Below are 23,978 nucleotides of genomic sequence, written 5' to 3' on the forward strand. Positions count from 1 at the left end.
TCAATTGTATATGAGGTAAAATGCGTAATACTTTACAGCTGCCACAACACAGGGTTGCATATGCAAGTAATCAAGAAACTATTTTAATCACACCCACCCCTCCTCCACCTCACTTTCATATGACATATAATAAGGTGAAACTTTGATTTTTAGGAAGTACTAGGACATAAATCACACAGCGTAAGTTAGTGCTATGCCCTCTACTGTAATTCGAACTTTGGCTAAAGCCCATAAGGTCTAACAATAGGCCGTTTCTACATTGTATGTTAAAATTATGGTTTGATGTATCTTGGAACTTATGACATGAACTGGCATGTTGGAGCAATGTTAGCTACTGATGCTAGGTCTAGCAGGCCCCCTATCAATAAAAATGTAATTAATGTACTGAAAGATGTAAATTACTTTAACAAAAGTACAGAAAAATGTGTGTTCTTCTGTTGGCCACAATGGTCCAACCTTTGTAGAATTTTATAACTTATTCAGGGAAACATTTAGTGGGAGGGGGGGGGTGGGGTGGAGGCGTGAACTCTACTCTCTATTCATATATTTAGATATATTCAATTGGTCAATAATTTGCAACCTGCTGATTTCTTTCTCTCATATTGAAAACTTACGGTCAAATACAACGTCATGGTCAGGGCCTCCGTTTCTCCTTCAACACGTCTCTCGTTGGGTGTGCATAGGGTGTAAGGGAGAATAACAAGGTGGCAAAATGATACGTATGTATAATTTGTATTATAACCATGATCCTAAGAAATTGTAATACAATGCGGATATGCTTACATCTGCTGGTATGGATGATAAACGTAAAAAACAACTTTAGATGGAGTAAAAACTACATCAGTAGTGACCAATGGTATTATAAAAATATTTTTTTTGCCAAACATATATTGTTGTGTGTTTTGGGATAGGTCGCAGAATTAGGAAAATTAGGCAGAAATATTCGTTAGTTAACTGACCAGTCTCCTTTCTTAATCTATTTTCTTTCCTGGAATTAATCTTTCGAACCCCATTATAGAACCAATTTATATAGCGTCGGATACATATATATACATATATAATAAGAGTTTCACGCGTTGAGCGATCATCATACATCTGTCATAATATATATTTATATATATATATATATATATATATATATATATATATATTGTATATATATATTCATGTCATCTGTCTTTACGCGTTTTTACAGGTTTTGTAAGCAACAAAATCAACAGGAAAGAAGATGTTACATTTGCCCCAATATTTATATTGTCTATTAGCTGCGAAAAGTACCTCGATTACTCCATTAAAGCAAAGCAATCTTGAACTCACTGCCAAACTAAGACCGTTTTCTACAATTGTTTGCATTGAGATTGGTCATACTGGAAAATCTAATTAGATGAACTGTTAAGTTTCATGAACGGCGCCTGGTCACAGCGAAACTACATCCAACCTACATCCAACATGAAATACGACGGAAAAATGGCAAAGTAAGACTTTCGAGCGGCACTTTGAAGCATATGCAAATATTTTCGAGTTGTCCGTTTTGAGTTTTAGATTCTACGGATGCCCATGAGCATATTTCCAATTGCCAATAGCCTCCTATTCGTAGGAGGCGCAACGCACATGTTATTGGAAAGGTTGGTCGGTGAGAGATACGGTAGCTCATAAACAAGGTTATGACAATTTGGCGTCTGGTGACTACAAATGACCTTTGACCTCAATAAAACACAATTTGCATCCTGTACTGAACGTGTCACAACTACATACTGATATGAAATTCGTCCAACCTTCCCTACTTGAGATATCGTGTGCACGGTTTTCAAAATTTGACCCGAGTAACCCAACATGAATTGGACCTCCACCAAAAACAATAGGGATCTTGAGCTCAATGTGGCACTCCTTCACACGAAAAAGAAATTGATCCAAGCTTTCCTTCTTGAGATATCGTACTTACAAGGTTCTCACAATTTGACCCCTGGTGACGCCAAATCACCTTTGACCTTCACACAAAATTATAGGCTTTTTTCCTAAGAAGGTCCTTCTACTTACGAAAAATAAGTGTAATCCTAGCTTCTCTTCTTGAGATATCGTGTTTACATGATTTTCACTATTTGGCCCCTGGTGACACCAAATGACCTTTGACCTCCCCACAAAACAATTGGGTTATTCTACTCAATGTGTTACTCATAAACATTATATATTAGATTGGTCCAAGCTTCCCTTCTTGAGATATCGTGTTTACAAGCGAGACAATACACATACACACACACATACACAAATCCGCCTGCACGACTGCATCGGTTACGATTTTCATCGAAAGCAAAAATGACCTCTGCAAATAATTCTAGCTGTGGTTAACACATATCGTTTCAATTGCGATTCTGCTAACGCTTCGTATGCAGTTGTTTGTCAGAAATATCTATATATATGGTTCAATATTTATGTAACAGTTTAATAACCGTAACTTCATAAGATTATGGCATTGTGTACGTTTAAATGTTATTGCCGGTTACTTAGCAATGATCACATGATATAATTCGTTAGCTTTGCCATAGTTGTGGGTAGATGCATTCAGATCCATTGAGAAAAGGACTAACGTCAAATACATTACCTAATGATTAGACTTAAACCCAATAGAACGGGAATAGATAATGGTATTATGCCATGTTACGTTCTTATGTATTATATATATAGTATATATGTAGTATATATTCGTATATATATATATATATATATATATATATATATATAAATAAATATATAAATAAATATATAAATATATATATATATATATATATATATATATATATATATATATTAGTATTTCTTTTGCGGGAAAGAAGCAGTTCAAATTCATGCTGTGCCATTTTTTTTTTTGTGTCTAAGAATGAAATGTTTGTCCCTGAGAGCTGCCTGAAGTATATAAGGGTGTAGCCTTCTGTCTGTTATGCAAAATCCGGGTATGTGAAGTAGATGGAAGTTATTTTAGTTGCAGTCTTCATCGAGTAAAAATGTGATTTCCTTCGGGATGAGTCTTCATGGCGCAGAGAAATATGATTAGGTTTTAGTCTTTACATCCAGCGTATAATGAGTTTGTTGCGTGTAGTTTTATTTGTTTACTTTTTCTTTACTAACTCCTGCTTGACCTCTTATTTCGTTGTTTTATTTCACCAAAAGGTACTTAAGCCAACTGACCTCTTTCCTTTTTTTGTGTGTTGTTTCACGAAAGGATAACAACCTGCTAGAGAAACCCTCCTTGTCCCATTCATTATAATAAATAAATTTCGCTAAAGTTGTAAACAACTAACACCATGCATCAAATTTACATACCAATGAGAAACATTTTTTTTTACTTTATAGCATTCAGTGACTAGCTGTGCTGCTATACAATCCCCTGTTGCAAATTAATCCAACGCCAAACATTGCGACATTGTATTTTATGAATTATGCCTACTTTTGTTATTTAAAAAGACGGCCGCCCTTTAGAATCGCGTCATGTATTAGGAATCTACATTTTCCACGTGAATGCCAGCTGAACATACACTTTTCATAGCAATCTCAAAAATCAAAGGTTGGGACGAAGGACAAAATCTAGACCCGGATTTGCAAAGAATTGTGTCGGCGAACAATTAAACCATAGTTCTCATTTAGTAGCACACTTCTTCAATACAATACCTCAAATTCTCTAATTTGGTTCGTTATTCTCGAACTGAAAAAAGACATCATACGTCAAACGTCGTTGTCTTTATTAACGGAAACCTAGATCCATTGCTTAAGAAGCGCCAGTCATAGAAACGATAAAAATTCTTTTAATTTCAGGATGATTTATTCTCTCCTCATAATTAATCAATGAATCAATAATATTAATTACTTCAGGATAACCATTGGAAACAATCAATTTGATAATTATATGGCCGTAACAGACACCTTTGGTATATCATTGACTGAAGAGGCTAAAGAGGCTTAATTTTGTGTTGAATTGTTACAAAGTTGGATATTTTAATTTTCACATCTCAAATATGAAACTTTTGTGTGGTATCGGTATATGTGAAGAAAAAGTGCAAAAAAAAAATCATCTCCAAATTGCGCCATTTTTCATCATTTAATAATATCTCGATTTTCTAAAAAATTTGAAGGGAGAGGAGGGTACCCCTCCCCTCATACCCATTCTCGGCGATCGTTTGGCGATCGCATTAATCTCAAAATTTGCGGATAATCTGAACCCCCACATATGTCAAAAAGAAATCTACGTCACTTTTAACATTTATCGCGATGCGTTCATTTGTACACGCGCAGCGTGGGAAGGGCCTTGCTATAGATACAGAATGAGTGAGACTTCGTTGTGAACTTTCCATAAATGGTGCCATGTGTATATGGTATTGCGTTAAACATGCTGCAATGGAACAGCAGTGTAAATGTAATAACCTTGTAGCCCTATATGCTTATTATCATCAGCACTACCCAACTACTCAAATATTTATTTTAAGTGAGGACAATAATGATCTTTTAACACAAAAACAGTTTCATTTGAATACAAAATCAAATTCTTGGTAACGTACATAGAATGTTTGACTTGAATTGTTTGATTTAACAACCAGCTAGAGCTAAAACGAAACTACCTTTATAGTACTTGGTTAGTCAAGGTGCTAGATAATGGCAGAATTGTCTAGGAACTTTTGAAGTTACATATTAAAGCAGTAGACTATATGTATATATATATATATATATATATATATATATATATATATATATGATAGATGGCATTAACAAACATAGGAAGTAAGTAATTGTGGTCCTACATGTACCCATAAAGTAACCAACACTATAGCCAACACTTTTGTGATCCCAAAATTTGATCGGTTTTTTTTATCAATAGGCACTTTTGAGATCTAAATATGGCTTCGAAAATGTAAGAAATATAAGGTCACCTACAAGCGGGTCAACAGATATGATAACATTGGTGACCTCAGATGACATGACCTTTAAGTTTGAAAATGTTCCACCACCCCATTCACAACTTTTCCCAAAATATCAACCGTGTCACACCTTGGCATTGGGATTTAATTGCATTAAATGTCTAAAAATTAACTTTGAACTTGTATACATAACTTCACACACAAAGGTCACCCGGAGGTCAACCAATTGACATTTTTGATCGGCGAGACCTAAATAGAGCATCAAAACTGTAAAATTCAAACATTTTGTCTTTGCCCATTTTCTGCCCCCAAAATACTAGTTTTTCAACATTAGCTGACCTTTGGTGACCTTAGATCACATGACCGCTAAGTTTGAAAATATTCCCCTATACCATTCGCAACTTGTCCAAAAAAAAATCAACCTTGTCACACCTTGGCACTGGAAGTTATTGCATTAAATGTCTGAAAATTAACTTTGACCTCCTATAACTTCACACACAAAGCTCATCCGGGGGTCAACCTATTGACATTTATGATCAGAAGGTACCTTTAACATCTGAAAATAGCATCGAAACTGTAAAAATCCACAAAACACGTACAGGTCACCAGAGGTCAAACTGAGGTCAAGGGTCACCCAGATGCTGGTCGACAATTGGATTACATTGAAGCAACTCCCAACCCTAACGGACAATTCGTTCTCAAGTTATCGCAAAAGTACTAGTTTTTTATCATTAATTGAACTTTGGTGACCTTGAATCACATGACCGTTAAGTTTGAAAATATTCCCCTAGACCATTTGCAACTTGTCCCAAAATATCAACCGTGCCACACCTTGGAACTGGGAGTTATTGCATTAAATGTCTGAAAATTAACTTTGACCTCCTATAACTTCGCACACGAAGGTCACACGGGGGTCAACCCATTGACATTTATGATCAGAAGGTACCTTTAACATCTGAAAATAGCATCGAAACTGTAAAAATCCACAAAACACGAAAAGGTCACCAGAGTTCAAATTGAGGTCAAGGGTCACCCACATGCGGATCGACAATTGGATTACATTGAAGCAACTCCCAACCCTAACGGACAATTTGTTCTCGCAAAAGTACTAGTTTTTTATCATTAATTGACCTTTGGTGACCTCGGATCACAGGACCGTTAAGTTTGAAAATATTCCCCTATACCATTTGCAACTTGTCCCAAAATATTAACCGTGTAACACCTTGGCACTGGGAGTTATTACACTAAATGTCTGAAATTAACTTTGACCTCATATAACTTAACATATACGAAGGTCACCTTTGGTCAAATTATTGAAAGTTTTGATCGGTGAGACCTAAATAGAGCATCAAACTATACAAATTCACATTTTTTTTTCTTTGCCCATTTTCTCCCCCAAAATACTAGTTTTTTAACATTAATTGACCTTTGATGACCTCAGTTCACATGACCGTTAAGTTTGAAAATATTGCCCTATACCATTTGCAACTTGTCCAAAAATATCAACCGTGTCACACCTTGGAACTGGGAGTTATTGCAATGTCTGAAAATTAACTTTGACCTCGTATAACTTCGCACACGAAGGTCACACGGGTGTCAACCCATTGACATTTTGATCGGAAGGTACCTCTGATATCCAAATCTAGCATCAAAACCAAACATTTTCTTTTTTGCTCGTTTCCTCCCAAAATAAGCAATTTTTTCTAAAGTGACCTTTGACCTTTTGACCTTGGTTTCAGATGTAGTTTAATCTCCTGAATCCAAAAACAAAACGACAAGTCTGTACAACCATCCTAACTCCGACCGAAAAACTTTGACCCCATATAACTTCGCACAAAAAGGTCACACGGGGTCAACCTATTGACATTAATGATTAGAAGGTACCTTTGACACCTGAAAATAGCATTAAAACTAAAAACCCCCCAAAACACGTAAAGGTCACCAGAGGTCAAATTGAGGTCAACGGTCACCCAGATGCGGGTCGACAATTGGATTACATTGAAGCAACTCCCAACCCTAACGGACATTTCGTTCCCAAGTTATCGCAAAAATACTAGTTTTTAATCATTTATTGACCTTTGTTGACCTTCGATCACATTACCGTTATGTTTGGAAATGATCCCTTACCCCATTCACAACTACTCCCAAAAGATCAACCATGTCAGACCCTGTCAATGGGAGTTATTGCTGTTTTTAATATATTGGTTTTTGGCATCTAACTGACCTTTGGTGACCTTTGCGGGCACCAAAAACAATAGGGATCTTCCTCTTACTATGGGCTATCCACCCACCAAGTTTGATCATGATACATCATTTCCTTATTGAGATATCGTGTACACAAGCCAAGCATCACATACACACACACACGCCAAGTTGAACGCATAGGTTCCTTGCTTGCAAAAAGCAAGGAACCAAAAACCGATATACTCTGAACAGGGCTTACCATGTTAATTGTATTTAGAGGCCGGAATTGTGTTCCAATGGGAATGACATTTAGGCTGACCCATTTAAGAACGTAGCTCATACAGGAAGCTCAGCATCCTTCACATCCATGTGCACTGACATACACGATGAACCGAATTTGAACATATTTTCATCCACCCTACTTACTCCCACCTGGATCCCCACCCACAATCCCTTCCCCACCTATCCAAATAGTCCAATATGTTGAGTTATTTTGTCAGGTTTCTATTTTGAATAATAACGGGAAAATCGTAGAGTTTTCAATATTCCACTATTATAGAGAAGACTATAGGACCGTTTTCCACACAAATCGGCCGCAATTAAATGAAAGACACTATAACCGTATTCGTCATTTCCAGACATATATGTTGGACTGGTTAGGGAGACAAATAATAGTGGCCCACTAACTCAATGGAAGATATACTGAGGGAGGGGGAGAGGGGTGGGGGTATCTCAGGTTATTGGATTATCTCGATGGTCTGTAGACTGTAGGGTCTGTGGAGTCTGTAGACAGGCAGATCACCTGTATTGACTTTACGAACCCCCAGCCCCCCTCCCTCCGTCCTCCCTGCACTCTTTTTAGTTTTGGAAATTCGATATATTTATTAAGTACGTCATAACATTCAAAATTACACTCAAAGTGGTTCAGTTAAACATGAAAAAATATGAAAATCTCACCGAACTGCTTTAAGTTCAATATTGGCTCAAACATCACGCGATATGGTTATATCAAAAAGGTCAAGGGTTAGTGGGCGTAATTTATTATTTGATTCATTTGCTATATATAACAGTTCAGATCAAGTCCGTCCTCCTCTTTTACTAAAGCATTCAACTCTCTTTCGTGCTCCACACTTCAGCGTTTATTACCTAATATTCAGTTGAGAATTTGTTTTATTCTCTGATCAAAGTCATAGCATTTCGTTGTCTTTTATGTGATCTAAATAAAAGGGCATTCTGCTTGAAATCTGTGTTATCACTTCTCGCTTTCTTGACGTGCCAGCGACTCAACATAAAAACCAAAACGAATTATATCAAGAACAAGTTTATATTCAAGTCTTTCGAAGAATATTAGCTGTACCTCACCTGCACCTGTCCAACACAGACGTCTGTCATTGTAAGTAAAATAAAACATTTATCAAATTTTTTATAAATAGCACTCCAGAGTAGGGAAGTATAGCTAAATTGTACAACATACCTGTTTTGGATAAAAAAATGTAAATTTCTTTAGAGAAAATCTACACTTTTGACCATCGTACATTTTCTCGCAATTCCAAACATTTTCTCACGCTTTCGCCGACTTTTTCGCAATCCAGCATGAACAAATATAACTGTAACGTAAACTTCTTTATTGATCGTAGACAGTGTGATTTTAGAATCGGGGATGACCAAAACCATCATTTCATCCATCATATTCAATTCAATGTCGCTCGTTAATCATCAAAACAGAGCACAGGATTCACCCAACATAAGTCTTCGTTTCTTTCCCGATGATCTCTGTAAGTATTGCGATATTCCTCGATAAGAATTATTTTAGAAAGTCGTATTTGTTTCTTAAGAATTTTTCTAATTTTATCCGCAGATCAGGACTCCCACTGCATTGAATATAATTGTCGTAGAACTAATTAACCACATATCAAAATGGCCAGCGCAAAACCTTTGTAAGTATTATTATTATTATTATTATTAACAAACACTAACATAAGATCGAAATGGGTTTATACTTGGCAATTATATACGGCGATATAAAAAAGTATTGATTATTTGTTTACTTTACATTGTCCTATATACAAGCAGTCAATTTTCACTTCTTATATTGGCCCATTGGCCCATTCTTATACTGGTCCATTCATTCAAAATGGTTGCCCATCCTGGTTGTATACTGAAAATAAACCGGGTTGTTCATTCTTCAGATAACTCCTGAAATGCGGGAAAGGGTTTTGTGTTGAAGGGTAGTAGGACATCACGGTGTCGTTGAATTGAGGAGTTAAAGCACAAAGCCAACTCAAATCGTCAATATAATGGATCCTCTCTGTATACACGGCTCTGGTTGGCTCCAGAGCCGTATGCCTAATTTTTATTCCCAGGACGGATAAGGGTTTCAGGTTTTTCAGGAATTTACAAATTCGTTTGAAATCAGAGTTAGGGTTTAGAAAGTGGGTAAGAGATCGAATTCCAAGTCGTTCATAGTCTGGGGTCAAAACTAGGAAAACAGATTCAGAACATGTCTTTTGAAATGCGTCACATGTTTGGAATCCAGGTATTTGATTGGCCGATGCCCACATTCGTCCTGGGAAAAAATAATTCTCGAGCCGTATAGAGAGATATACGGCTCTGGTTGGCTTACTTTAATAGCGCCATTATTTTTAATTAGCGGAGCCTGTTGACATAGTTAGTTTTCTTTGAATAGCGCCACCATTTACAAACTTGTGTGTTACTTTCTCTCTCTCCTTTTTGGCCGCTAAATGAAAATAATTAAAAATGTACTTCATGCATCAACACCCAGGAAAAGTAGAAACAGAACGTTACATCAGGACACACATATGATAACGATGGAAGTTGAAGATAAATAAATCGTGTTCAAGCAAACTATAAACATAGCCTATACAATTTCATAAATTTGACTGAACCTGACTAATTAACAAGGCTTATAGTCGATGTTGTTATATGTGAGAGAACTTTTGTAAAAGGAATATTGCATAAACACACAGTAATTAATTTCAAATGTTTTTCCATTAATAGGATACTCTAATAGGAAAGTATTTTATTCGGTCGATTTTCCAATTTATAGCACTTTAACTCCGCTCGCCATATATACATTCATGCGGAAATGTATTTTCTTCACGTTTATGCGGGAGAGGGTCTTAATGGCAAAACGCTGTAATTGCTAGAAGTTTTCGACAAGTTTTTTCCTGCAGGCCTTTGTTATCCAAATTTTTCTCAGACATTTTTAAGGAACACACAAGATGACTGAATGTCCCAGTGATGAAAATTTCCTCGAAGGTTGTCATAAAATCAGTTTAAGAATTTTGACCAAAGGAGACCATATTTGAATATCTAGCATATTTGGGGCCTTACGGCATAAGTTTAAGTCATGGATCTACAGTTAGGCCAGTATCCTAATTATTAGGCCTTGAACGTCTCATTTCTTATATTTTCGAGATTACCATGTCGATTATTTGCTCTGGACATTTAGTGCTATTGTGGGTCACGACTTTGTAGTTCCATGCATAAATCAACAGCTTTTAATGAATTTAGTGCCGTTTGTAGGACCTAGGCTGTATAGCTACTTCGCAGGCCGAGAGCTGTTCATCAACATTCTTTCAAACTAAAAATCAACTCTAAATTCTTCGTTACCACGGATACAACCTTCCAACCCTGACCTAACTTTTCACTTTTTGCTTTCCACACACACAGAGTGCATACAACGATACCACGATTCACTGTACAAGATGGTTACAATGTGTCGGCGGTGGACGTGCTAGGTACAAGCCGTTTGGCTGTCGCTGGATATAATCACAAGACAAAATGCAGCTTTATTGATCTGTTTATGTTACAATTAGATCCTGATTCTCAAGAAAAACCGTTATTATTGACGTCAGAGCCGTATTATTCTCAGGAATTTACCAAGTTTGGTTCAGAATGGCGGTCTGTTTGTTTACTGGATGATCGTCTGTTTTTAACGTGTTTTAAGGATACGATAGCATTGTACGATAGTAGTAATGGCGGTCTGGTCAATCAAGGGAAGTTAAACGGTAAAGCCGTGTGTATGACAACCAGAGATGGTTTAGTGTATGTCGGTTTATTAGGATCCAATGAGGTGATTGTCTTAGATTCGAGAGAATTGGGAATAAAGAAGACAATCACCTTAAAAGGATTAGTAGAAGAAGACTGTCCCTGGGATATAACAGTTAGTAATGATAAACTTTTTATCTGTACATACTATGATAGAGCTTTAATGTATAATAGTGAGCGAGAAATAGAACAGGTATATACAAACACAGAGTACAGATATGCATATAGTATAACAGTCAGTGAAGAGAAAGGATTAATATTTATATTATGGAGGGCTGGTGAGGGTAGACAAGTTGTTGTTTACTCTCTATCTGGGGGTCATTCTTCCATCTCTGTGGGTCATTCTTACATCTATGGGGGTCATTCTTCCATCTCTGGGGGTCATATCGTGGCTTTTTTTAAAGTTCCTGATAATTCCTGGGGAATCAGGATCAATAATAACATAAACAGATTGTTTGTGGTTACTGGAACTGGAGAAGTATATGAATATCACAAAGTAAGTACTAATACAGGATGTATAGGCCTATGGTTAAAAGTAGGACTATATATCACTTTTATTAAAGCAATCCTTTAATTGAAGCTCAACAAATTGGGTACCATTCTACAGTATGCTAACAAGTAAGGAGAAGACACTATTCTATGTTTTGAGATCCGCTTTGAAAAATTTAAAGAAAAATAAGGACATTTTTTTCTTGGGCTTTGCTGATTCTGGTAAGGTTTTCATCAAGGTTTTTCGTACTGTCAGTGTAATAGTAAAATTGGTTTTCCTTATTTTCTCAGTCCTCATTACTTCAAATATAGACAAAATTGTCATAGGTGAATGCGGAATTTGATTAAGAACACAAATATTACTTGTTTGTTAAGGGGGAGATCAGAATGGTGGAAAAGTGAGTGCAAAATTTTATGAAAAATTTAGGCCATTGGATTCTTGTTGCACTTTGCAAGATTAGAGCAAAACACAAAATTTTGAAAATATTTTTTCTTATTTTCTGAGCTAACAAGCTGATAATTTTTACAAGTTTGGTATAAGTGAATGCGGAATTTGATTAAGAACACAACTCTTACTTGTTGATTAAGAGGGAGATCAAAATGGTGGAAAAGTGAGTGCAAAATTTTTTAAAGAAATTTAGGCCATTGGATCAGGCTTGGGGCGATTACATCTGAATGTAATCGATTACGATTACTTGAGAATGTATGATTACGATTACGATTACAGCCTAAAGTTGAAGTAATTGATTACGATTACATTGTAATGTAATCGTGATTACACTCATGATTACATTGTGGTTACTTGCACAATCCTCTGCATAACTGTTTAATATAACTCTCTGCCGGGAAATAGGGCAATGAAATAGGGCAAAGGAAGGGCATTTACAGTATGTACGGACAAAATTGTGGAAGTACTGTATATCTACAATTCCTACCAGGCATTACACATTTATGCCTTAACACGTTTAAGATGTGTAACCCATAAGTCCAGTAAAAAATACAATTTAAACAGACAAAGAGTAAACAGACATATACTAAAGTAAAACAAATGAAGATTTTCATGCAACAATATATTTTGTAAACTAATAATTTCTGCATAGCAGCAAAACTAAAAACTCTTTTACATTATAACCCAAAATAAAACTAAACAGCTTTGAAATGGGGCATTCCACAGTACATGGGACATGGAAGGCCAAAGTAAAAGTAAATTATTTTCATCAAAAAGTGCTCAACTCTGGTAAAGCAAATTCTGATCCACCAAATTCTAGAAGCAGGAACACTTCTTTGGTCACACTAAAAGCCAATAGTAAGAATTAGTTTTAATCATTTCTACTAATTTTGCCCTTCTCATTCAAATTTCACTGTAATCATAAATGTAATACGATTACGATTACTTTGCCCTTGTAATCGATTACGATTACGATTACTTTGTAATTTTCACAAAAGTAATCGATTACGATTACTTCAAAAAATGTAATCGATTGTAATCGATTACGATTACTGATTACGATTACCCCAAGCCTGCATTGGATGCTTGTTGCCCTTTGCAATAATCGAGCAACACACAAAATTTGAAGACAACTATTACTTGTTTGTTAAGAGGGAAATCAAAGTAGTGGAAAACTAAGTACAAACTGTTATGAAAAATTTAGGCAACAAGCTGACATTTTTTTTGTGCAAAATTTGATATTAGTGAATGCTAATTATTTTTAATAACGCAATAAGTGCTATTTCTTGCGCAATGATATCTATATCATGATAACCTAGGCCTAAAATTCTATGAAAAGTGATGCAAGATGAATGTTGCATGGCATACAGCTCAGACAAATAAGTGTAGTTCCTTTACCATGAATTTTGACAGTCAAAGTCCACTAAAATAAAAAAAAATGCACAAAACAATGCAAACTATTGTTAAGAACACAACAGGTGCAATTTTCCTTGAAAAGAGGTAAATTTCAAGAAAAATTAAGGGCAACATTTTTATCTTAATTTAGGCCATAGTGACACTAGTGCACATGTATAGCAAATACAACAGTGATCATACCTTTATTTGATGACAGTATTTAAGTCTCGATAAAATGATATTGACACAATCTTGCTTCTATATATTGGGATGTAGTGCATTTTATTTGAGTGCAAATTAGTCAAAAATAAAGAAATAGAAGGGGAAAATGTGACCTTAGCCTTGTGGTGCTATTTTCATATTGTCAACAGAGTAAAGACTGCAAAATTCATACAGCCATTGAAATCATTTTCATTACTTCTGAGGAGGGAAAGATGTAGCTAAGTACAGGCTTTACTTTAATAGGGATTTCATCGAGTCAGTTGACAGTCTTTTTGTCTGTTCTATTCAAGTGGTTCATTTCACTGATAGCCTATGATTTCCATTATGAAGAATGTTCGGTGTAATGTAGTCCTTATAAGTAGCAATCAGTAAACATATTTTGGATGAACTCCTGACAATACTAAGTAGGTACAATTAAGCTGTACTACACTTATAATGTAGGTCATATGGGATTAAGCAGGAAAAAAGGAGGCAAAGGTTAACTGCTTTGAAAAGTATGTCGATTTTTACGTTTTAAAACTAAGAAGGTAACTAAGAAGGTAACTAAGAAGGTAATATGTTACTGCTGTGTATTCCTGTCCGTTTTGTGACACTAACGATTATGGACATCACTCTGTGTATGTGACGATACACAATATCCTGCCCAATCGTCTAAATATGCAGTACATTAATTAACTGTAAAAAGTGAAGACCCCCATTTATTAGCTGTCACCAAGCCCACAGTGTAATGTATGCAATTGCTATGCACATGGATTAAACATGATCATTGCTACCCATTGCATGAGAAAGAGTTACCACATGTCAACCCGTGAAAGAACATTGGTCTGCCTGTTAAAGTTCTTTAAACATGTCATCAGGCCACACCATAAAATAGTAAATTATCTCAATGGGATTAAGTAACCCAGGAAACTTAGTTTAGCATTATAGTTGATAGTTGCACTTAGTTTGCAATCATTACATGTTTCACTGCATGCATTCCCTGTCATGAGGATCTGCATATCTCATAGTGCAGTAGCTGCACCAAAGGTAGTGTATACACCAGTCTTAAAAAGTCTTGACAGTGCAAATGGACTCAACAAACTCGTGTAAAACAACACTGTTAATAATTAAGGAAAATGTGAGACGTAAGAAGGGGAGGAGTGGGTGGGGAGGGGGGGAGGGAGAGGGTTGTTTGTGTGTGCTTTTAATTAAATTTTTTAATATTACTGACCACCTACATAGAAGTCACTTTAGTTATGCTATTTCTATGATCACATTCCCAGACAAACGGGTCGCAATTGGAATGTTTATTGGTTAAATATGGAGAATAATGTTAAGCCCAATAAATTATTAAGTTGGCGGCATAAAAATAAATCCATCAATACTTTTCATTTATTCTGAAATAGATATAATATTGTTGTTTAAGGAACTCAGGTAAATCACAGTCACATTATCCATACTTTCATCATTTTAAAATAACTACCTTTCTTTAAATATGTGTTGCTGTCTCAACACCTCAAATTTCTACATCTATGTCGTTTTATAGTGTGCTACCACCAGTATATTTATTTCATTTTCTTCTTGCTTTCTTTTTGCTATAGAGTGACATCCTCTTTTACAGGCTCACATCATTGGAGTTATTGATTGAGAAAAATGACTGTAAGAAGCTACTTGCCTACCTTAAAGTTCCCGCCAAGGAATCAAAGGACATTATTAAGAGTGATTCACCCTTTTCATCCCTTGTCCACCATCTCAGAGAGGCAGGGAAGGTTTCTTTTGATGACATCAACTATTTAATGGCAGCATGCTCTAATAAAGGACTGAGTAAATTGATGGCAGTATTGACTCTCTACCAACAAGCTCAAGGTATGTTTATATCAGAGAGCTTAAAGGTTCAATATGTTATGAATCGCAAAATATTCAAATGCATTGCCAACACAAAGCATAGATGCAATTTGAGGTAATATACTTGTATTAACTTCACTTACTTAACCCATTGTTGATAGATAAAATGGACACTTCAGCAATGACCTTGATACAGATAATGTGATAAATGAGTTGGCAAGGAATTGAATAACCGCAATGGCCTGTATAGTACTTCAAAATCAGTGCAAGAGAATCCAATTTGGATGTTCAGAAGAGTAATTATTCCACACTACAATACATGTTTCATGCAATGTCAAGGTCTTGCATTACAGTTAAATATGTGCATAAGCCTGTAACTTATGGGATATAGTCAAACGTTTGATTTGGGATATGTTCAGACAAGATTGGTAAAACATTGGAATTTCCTTTCCTTTTGAAATTGATAATTTTGAGGATCATTGAAGGGACTTGACTGTGTTCAATTGCTCAGCAGCAGGGCCAAAATCAACACCAAGGAAAGTGAAAGATTTACAGTGTTACCTCAAATAACATGCCAAAGTTGGACCAAAATGTGAGCTCACTAAATTTGGTGCAAGTTTGTCACAATATTTTCCGGAAGTTTACCGCATACATTATTAAGATACATTGAACTGTGTTATTTACATAACTAAATTTCTTATGTAGAAGACAATCTTTAACCATATTTGCATCTCATATTTTTGTTTCAGCACCATAGGAAAGTGAAAGATTTACAGTGTTACCTCAAATAACATGCTAAAGTTGGACCAAATTTGAGCTTACTAACTTTGGTGCATGTTTGTCACAATATTTTCCGGAAAGGTTGTACAGCATAAATAATTAACATACATTGAACTGTGTATATTTACATAACCAAATCTCTTGGGTTGAAGAAAATCTTTAACCATGTTTGCATCTTAAATGTTTGTTTCAGATTCAAAGTTTACCAAAACAGTACTAAATGATCAACTAATGGCATTAGAAGACAAAGGGCATGAACTCTCTCACAAACTAACTGAATCAGAAGATGAAAATCAAGAGCTCACTGGAAGACTAAAGACAACGGAGGATGAAAGACAACAATTGAAAGATACATTAAAGGCAACAGAGCAGGAAAGACAACAGCTGACTGGGAGACTAAAGACAACAGAGGAGGAAAGACAACAATTGATATATACGTTGACGGCAACAGAGGAGGAAAGACAACAGCTGAAAAGAACATTGAAGGCAACAGAGGAGGAAAGACAACAATTGAAAGATGCATTGAAGGCAACAGACAAAGACTTCAGACAAACATTGAATACAGCTGAGAACAAACTGAAGACATTGAAGGATGAGAAGGAAGAATTACTTCAGCAGCAGAGAGAGGTTAGACTTCTCATAACATGTGATATGGATATCTGATGACCAAGTTACCTGACTTGGGTCATGAGAAATTTATTTATTATCAACAAGATGACCATTCTGTTTGATCTAGTGGTGTTAAAGTGAATTTGTAGTTTACCATTTGCAAATACAACATGTATTTTCAGAAATTAGGGAATGTTTATGATGTTCAACAGTAGAGGTCCAATGATGAACATATTAACAGCTCTTTGCCTCAAGGATTTTTGTGCAAGCGTGATATTTAGTTCATATGATGTAAATTTTAGTATTTACATATTAATAGAGGTCAAAGGTCATTGAGGGTTAAGCAAGGTCAATCAAAGTATGTAAACGTAAGACAATCAAGAAGTGGAAATTTGAAAAAAGATCCTTCTAGGCGTAAAACTTTCACATCACAAGTAAAAGATCTCTATTGTATTTAAATCTTTAAGTTCTACACCTAGTATACAGGTCTCTCTTGATTCACACAGGTAAAAATATTTAATTTCTTTATATCAGTGACTCATCTTTCAGAGGGATGCAATGTATGGTGGAATGTTATGTTTATATGGAAGTTCTCTACTAAACTGAAGTTTTACAACATTGTCCCAATTGTTAAAGTTCACTAGCAAAACTATGTATATGCTATTGCACAATATGTAATAGATTAAATCATATTATGGCACTCATTGACCATCAAAACATAAAATTAATCAAACAAATTTATATAATTGCACGTCTGTCCTTCAATGTGATAGGGCTACATTCATTTTACAAAGACAGTTGTTCGGCCACCATTCCTGGAAGTTTCTTTTGGAAGTTAGGTCACAGATCTCTGCATTAATTTACTTTGAACATGTGATTTCTCTGAGGCAGGTAGTAAATGTGCAGTCACATCCTCAAGTAAAGATCAAAATATTATCAGTTCAGCCTGCCTGAAAATAATGTGAAGAAATTTGTCAACTTGGAGAATATGTTCCCTTTAGACCGGAGATACTTCAATGCTAGTATACATTTTAATATGTGGCAAGTAATCACTGGGAGGTGCGTCCCTCTTGTCTCATTCACTGTGCTATTTACATTACAGGAGCTGGAAGAGGCTAAATCAAGTATGAGAGCTACAAAAGATGAACTTGTGAAGTCTCAATTGGAATATGCCACAGAATCCATGGTCTTACAAGAGGTCTTGAAGCAGACTAGGGAAGCCTTGAATCAGAAAGAAATGGTAATGCCCCTTTCATACTTTCCCAGATCGGGCAACGATTTGGAACAATCCGTAGTGCAAGGCGATGATGCGCACCCAGAACGGGTTGTTACGGGTTGATATGGGTCCAGTATGGGTTACTACGGCGTTGTTACAGGTTGATAAGGATTGTTACAGATAGATTCCCGGGTCTATCCCGTATATGTACGTATAACTTACGGGTTCCAATATTGTTTTCTACGGGCTGTTACATATCAATGACGGGTTTAATATTACCAACCCTTCACAACATGTTCAAACCCGTAGCAAGTTGTATCAAGCCGTAGTTTATACGTACCAATACTTGGCACGATCTGTTTCTATATGTAACAACAGATCACATGATCACACCTTACATGGTCCACTACATAGGGTTGCTACATAGCGTCTACTGGTTGTCTACTGGTTCTACGGGTCCTCCTACAGTGTTTTTGGTTCCTTGCTTTAGCAAAAGGGACATATGCAGTCAGGTTGGCGTGTGTGTGTGTGTGTGTGTATGTGTGCGTGTGCGCGTGTGTGTGTGTGTGCGTCTGTGACACTTGCTTGGGTACGCTCTATCTCAATAAGGGAATGTTGGATTGAGGCCAAACTTGGACTATAGATCCGCCATATGAAGAAGGTGTGCTCTATTGTTTTTGGTGCCCACAAAGGTCACCAAAGGTCAGTTATGGTCCAAAAACAGAAACTATTAAAACTGCAATAACTCCCAGTGCCAATGTGCGACAAGGTTGATATTTTGGGACAAGTTGTGAACTGGTTTAGGGGAACATTTTCAAACTTAACCGTCATGTGATCCGAGGTCACCAAAGGTCAGTTAATGATAAAAAACTAGTATTTTTGCGATAACTTGAGAACGAATTGTCCATTTGGGTTGGGAGTTGCCTCAATGTTATCCAATTGTAGACCCGCATCTTGGTGACCCTTGACCTCAATTTGACCTCTGGTGACCTTTACGTGTTTTGGGGATTTTTACTGTTTCGATGCTATTTTCAGATGTCAAAGGTACCTTCTGATCATAAATGTCAATAGGTTGACCCCGTGTGACCTTTCTGTGCAAAGTTATAAGGGGTCAAAGTTTTTCGGTCGGAGTTAGGATGGCTGTACAGACTTGTCGTTTTGTTTTTTGTAATCAGAAGATAAAACTACATCTGAAACCAAGGTCAAAAGGTCAAAGGTCACATTAGAAAAAATGTGCTTATTTAGGGAAGAAATGAACGAAAAAGAAAATATTTGGTTTTGATGCTAGATTTGGATATCAAAGGTACCTTCCGATCAAAAATGTCAATGGGTTGGCACCCCTGTGACCTTCGTGTGCGAAATTATACGAGGTCAAAGTTAATTTTCAGACATTTAATGCAATAACTCCCAGTTCCAAGGTGTGACACGGTTGATATTTTTGGACAAATTGCAAATGGTATAGGGTAATATTTTAAAACTAAACGGTCATGTGATCCGAGGTCACCAAAGGTCAATAAATGTTAAAAAACTAGTATTTTGGGGGGAGAAAATGGGCAAAGACAAAAATGTATGAATTGTTATAGTTTGATGCTATATTCACGTCACACCGATCAAAAATGTGAATGGGTTGACCCAAGGTGACCTTTGTGGATCCAGTTATATGAGGTCAAAGTTAATCTTCAAACATTTAGTGCAATAACTCCCAGTGCAACGGTGTGTCATGGTTGATATATTGGGACAAGTTGCAAATGGTATGGGGGAATATTTTCAAACTTAACGGTCATGTGATCCGAGGTCACCAAAGGTCAATTAATGTTGAAAAACTAGTTTTTTGGCGATAACTTGAGAACGAATTTTCCGTTAGGGTTGGAAATTGCTTCAATGTAATCCAATTGTCAACCCGCATCTGGGTGACCTTTGACCTCAATTTGACCTCTGTTGACCTTTACTTGTTTTTGGGATTTTTACAGTTTCCATGCTATTTTCAGATGTCAAAGGTACCTTCTGATCATAAATGTCAATGGGTTGACCCCCCGTGTGACCTTCGAGTGCGAAGTTATACAAAGTCAAAGTTAAATTTCAGATATTTAATGCAATAACCCCCATTGCCAAGGTGTGACATGGTTGATATTTTTGGACAAGTTGCAAATGGTAAAGGGGAATATTTTCAAACTTAACGGTCATGTGATCCGAGGTCACCAAAGGTCAATTAATTTAAAAAAAAACTAGTATTTTGGGGGGAGAAAATGGGCAAAGACAAAAATGTATGAATTTTTATAGTTTGATGCTATATTCACGTCACACCGATCACAAATGTCAATGAGTTGACCCAAGGTGACCTTTGTGGGTTCAGTTATATGAGGTCAAAGTTAATCTTCAGACATTTAGTGCAATAACCCCCAGTGCCAAGATGTGTCACGATTGATATTTTGGGACAAGTTGCAAATGGTATAGGGGAATATTTTCAAACCTAACGGTCATGTGATCCGAGGTCACCAAAGGTCAATTAATGATAAAAAACTAGTTTTTTGGCGATAACTTGAGAACGAATTGTCCGTTAGGGTTGGATAATGCTTCAATGTAATCCAATTGTCAACCCGCATCTGGGTGACCTTTGACCTCAATTTGACCTCTGGTGACCTTTACTTGTTTTGGGGATTTTTACAGTTTTGATGCTATTTCAGATGTCAAAGGTACCTTCTGATCATTAATGTCAATGGGTTGACCCCCGTGGGACCTTCGTGTGCAAAGTTATTAATGTTACAAATTAATTAATGTTAAAAAAACTAGTATTTTGAGGGGAAAAATAGGCAAAGAAAAAATGTTTGAACTTTTACAGTTTTGATGCTCTATTTAGGTCTCACCGATTAAAAAGGTCAATTGGTTGACCTCCGGGTGACTTTTGTGTGTGTTGCTATGTATACAAGTTCAAAGTTAATTTTTAGACATTTAATGCAATTAAATCCCAATGCCACGGTTGATATTTTGGGACAAGTTGTGAATGGGGTGGTGGAACATTTTCAAATTTCACGGTCATGTCATCTGTGGTCACCAATGTTGTCATATTTGTTGATCTGCTTGTAGGTCACCTCATATCTCTTACATTTTTGACGCCATGTTCAGATCTCAAAAGTGCATTTTGATCATAATCCGATCACAATTTGTGATCACAAAAGTGTTGGCTATAGTGTTGGTTACTTTATGGGTACGTGTAGGACCACAATTACTTGACTATTTGAACCCAATCTTGCTTGATAATATTATGTGTATTGTCATATACCCCTTCGCAAGGAACCACAGTGCCCTTCGGCTCTTGTTGATCCTTGGTTAGACTCGAAAGTGTTTAAACATTTTCAATACTTTTCCACGTATCTGAAGGCCGCTACAGATCGGTACGGGTTGCCACAGATAGCTACGTAACCTCTCGGTTCATGGCAGATCAGACCACAGATCACATGCCGGATGTACCGGTCAGCCAAGACCGGGCGTGTGATCTGGTAAAGTGTAAAATGTGCTTTAAACGTATGATTAAGTTTAGTAAGTGAACTATTACTATAGAATCGTGTGTATGTGCACCAGTTTACCATCAGTAGAAAAGAAGTTTATGAAGTTTGGAAAATATTGTGACTAGACTATACTAATGTGTTGAATTTATGATAAAATATTCCACAGTTGAAGGTATTACAAGGTGACAACATAATCTTGAGCTTTACAGAAAACAGTTCAATGAGTTAAGAAATGTTCTTTATTCATGCTCCATTTGATTACATGCAGTGTAAAGTTAGTATGAGTACATGCACATATGCTAAAATCAGTTGGTTGTTTCAGCTGAAGACATAACTGGTGTAACTTGACAGTTGATTGATAGGAAAACAGTTTTTTTTGGTTACTTGCCAGGCAGGCGAGAAACCTATGCAGTCAAGTTGGCTTGTGCGTGTGTGTGGGTGCGCAAGGGTGTGCTGTGTACATGTGACGCCCTAGCAATTGTAAACACATTATCTCAAGATCGGTAACCTCTGCAGTTATTTGGCATGTGGCTTCCCCACATATCATAAAAATAACCCTATTGGTTTTGGTGCTGGTCTAAAAGTAATTTCGGGTCAGCAGATGGCAAAATGTGAATATCTAAAAACATCTCCAGAACCTGAACATCAAAGGAGTTCATATGTATAGTAGGATAGCCTTATGAAGTTTAAACATTTTTCTTTACAATTTGGTGTACGTCAAGAATTCATTTAAGGTCACCAGGGATAAAAATACCTTCAAAATAGGAAACTTTGTTGGCTCTATTTAGTAGCTTCCTTAACATGAGTACAAGAACCTTATTGCTTGTGGTGGAGGTCAAAGGTCATTTGGGGTCATCAAAGGTCATATTCTTTAAAGCCTTATGAACAAACCTTGTAAACATGATATATATCAAATGTGTTACATGACATAGCTCATATCTGGCATGTGTCTTCCTTATAGTGAGTACAAGAAACCGTTTATTTTGGGTGGAGGTCAAGGCAAATAAGCGCTGGGAGTTGTTAGTTTCAGTTTATCAAATAAGATATCTTTTGTATGTATTTATTTGCAGGCTTTATATGCATCTGCTCCGGGGAAAGAAACCCTACATGAAGAAAATGTAACTTCAGACATATCACAGAAATCAAGTTTGGCAGGTAAGATCATAATGTAAAGATAATTACTGCTGCTCAATGTAAATATCAAGCAGGCAGTACAATGTTTCCTTATATCAGTCTGTTTGTTCTTAAACATTCCTACCTGCATATCTCCAAAGCTGCCAGGGGGATGTAGGAAGAGCAGTTGGGGAGCTAGGGGTATTGGTCGTCGGGGGGGGGGGGACAGGAATGGTCTGTAGGGGCGCTTTCGACACTACCTAAGCGGAGCGCCACCACAGGTTGGCGCGGAGCGTACAGGCATTTCTTGAGTAAAGATCCTCCCTAGATCGCCGGAAAAGACCCTTTCCGGACCTTGCTAATTTGCAGATAAACGACGAATAAATAGGTGTCATCGCCATTTGTGACAACTCGAAAGTTTATATGAGTGTTGAAAGTACCTGCGCTTCATCACAATGTGAGTGCTCATGTTTTCGTAGCCCTGACACAATGCCTGTTGTGCCTATTAGGTATTCTGGACCTGTAAATGCCAACAATACCACATCTGGGGGACGACATTTTGCCAACACCTATATTGACAGAAATATGTCACATGATAGTATGATACTTAAAATATACTACTATAAATTGAAAAAGAAGCATACCTCAACGATCAATCATTCATGAGACATGGGAACATTCACATTCGACAAGCACAAAAAGTGTTATCTTGGCTTCATTTTCCTCCCCTTTGATTTTGAGAATCGATCAATCACATTGTCCAAATCAAGTTGGTCAGCTATATTGCGCTCCATGCTTATAATAGCAAGATTATAGAGCCTAGTCTGACCCATGGTTGATCGAAGGTAGTTTTTTATCATTTTTATCCTAACAAATTACCTACTGCACTAATCAACACACTGATCATGGACTGCATGCCGACTTAAAAGTTGGTGTTTATTACTATTTCAGCCACTGTGCGTGGCGTATCGTCTTAAAATAGATCGAAAACCCCGTACAGTTCATGGAAATAGTTTTGTACAACGGAAAGTGCCGTAAATTAAAGACCGCTGTTAGAGCATTTTGTCAGAAAATTACACCAACAAAATGTGACAAATGCCAATTGGTAGATCAGAGCGCAATAAAAAAAAATCAATAATCGCGAAGAAGTAAAAAGTGTTAAAAGCTGAAAAGGACGCCAGCAGCCCATTTGAGTCCATCAAGGGGTGGGCATCCGC

The 23,978-nt window shown here is 36.6% G+C and overlaps 1 protein-coding gene across 1 annotated transcript in view; it reads left to right on the forward strand.

Annotated features, from left to right (window-relative positions):
- The first annotated feature begins 9,005 nt into the window (after window positions 1-9,005).
- Window positions 9,006-23,978, forward strand: part of LOC139964932 (uncharacterized) — a 33,941-nt gene continuing 18,968 nt past the window's right edge. The window contains exons 1-6 of the mRNA XM_071967017.1: window positions 9,006-9,025; window positions 10,782-11,274; window positions 15,294-15,558; window positions 16,511-16,944; window positions 18,029-18,166; window positions 22,719-22,803. Coding sequence (XP_071823118.1) covers window positions 9,006-9,025; window positions 10,782-11,274; window positions 15,294-15,558; window positions 16,511-16,944; window positions 18,029-18,166; window positions 22,719-22,803 — 1,435 coding nt within the window. The remainder of the gene's footprint in view (window positions 9,026-10,781; window positions 11,275-15,293; window positions 15,559-16,510; window positions 16,945-18,028; window positions 18,167-22,718; window positions 22,804-23,978) is intronic.

The sequence above is a fragment of the Apostichopus japonicus genome, chromosome 23 (genome assembly GCF_037975245.1).
Source record: "Apostichopus japonicus isolate 1M-3 chromosome 23, ASM3797524v1, whole genome shotgun sequence".
Classification (NCBI taxonomy): Eukaryota; Metazoa; Echinodermata; class Holothuroidea; order Aspidochirotida; family Stichopodidae; genus Apostichopus; species Apostichopus japonicus.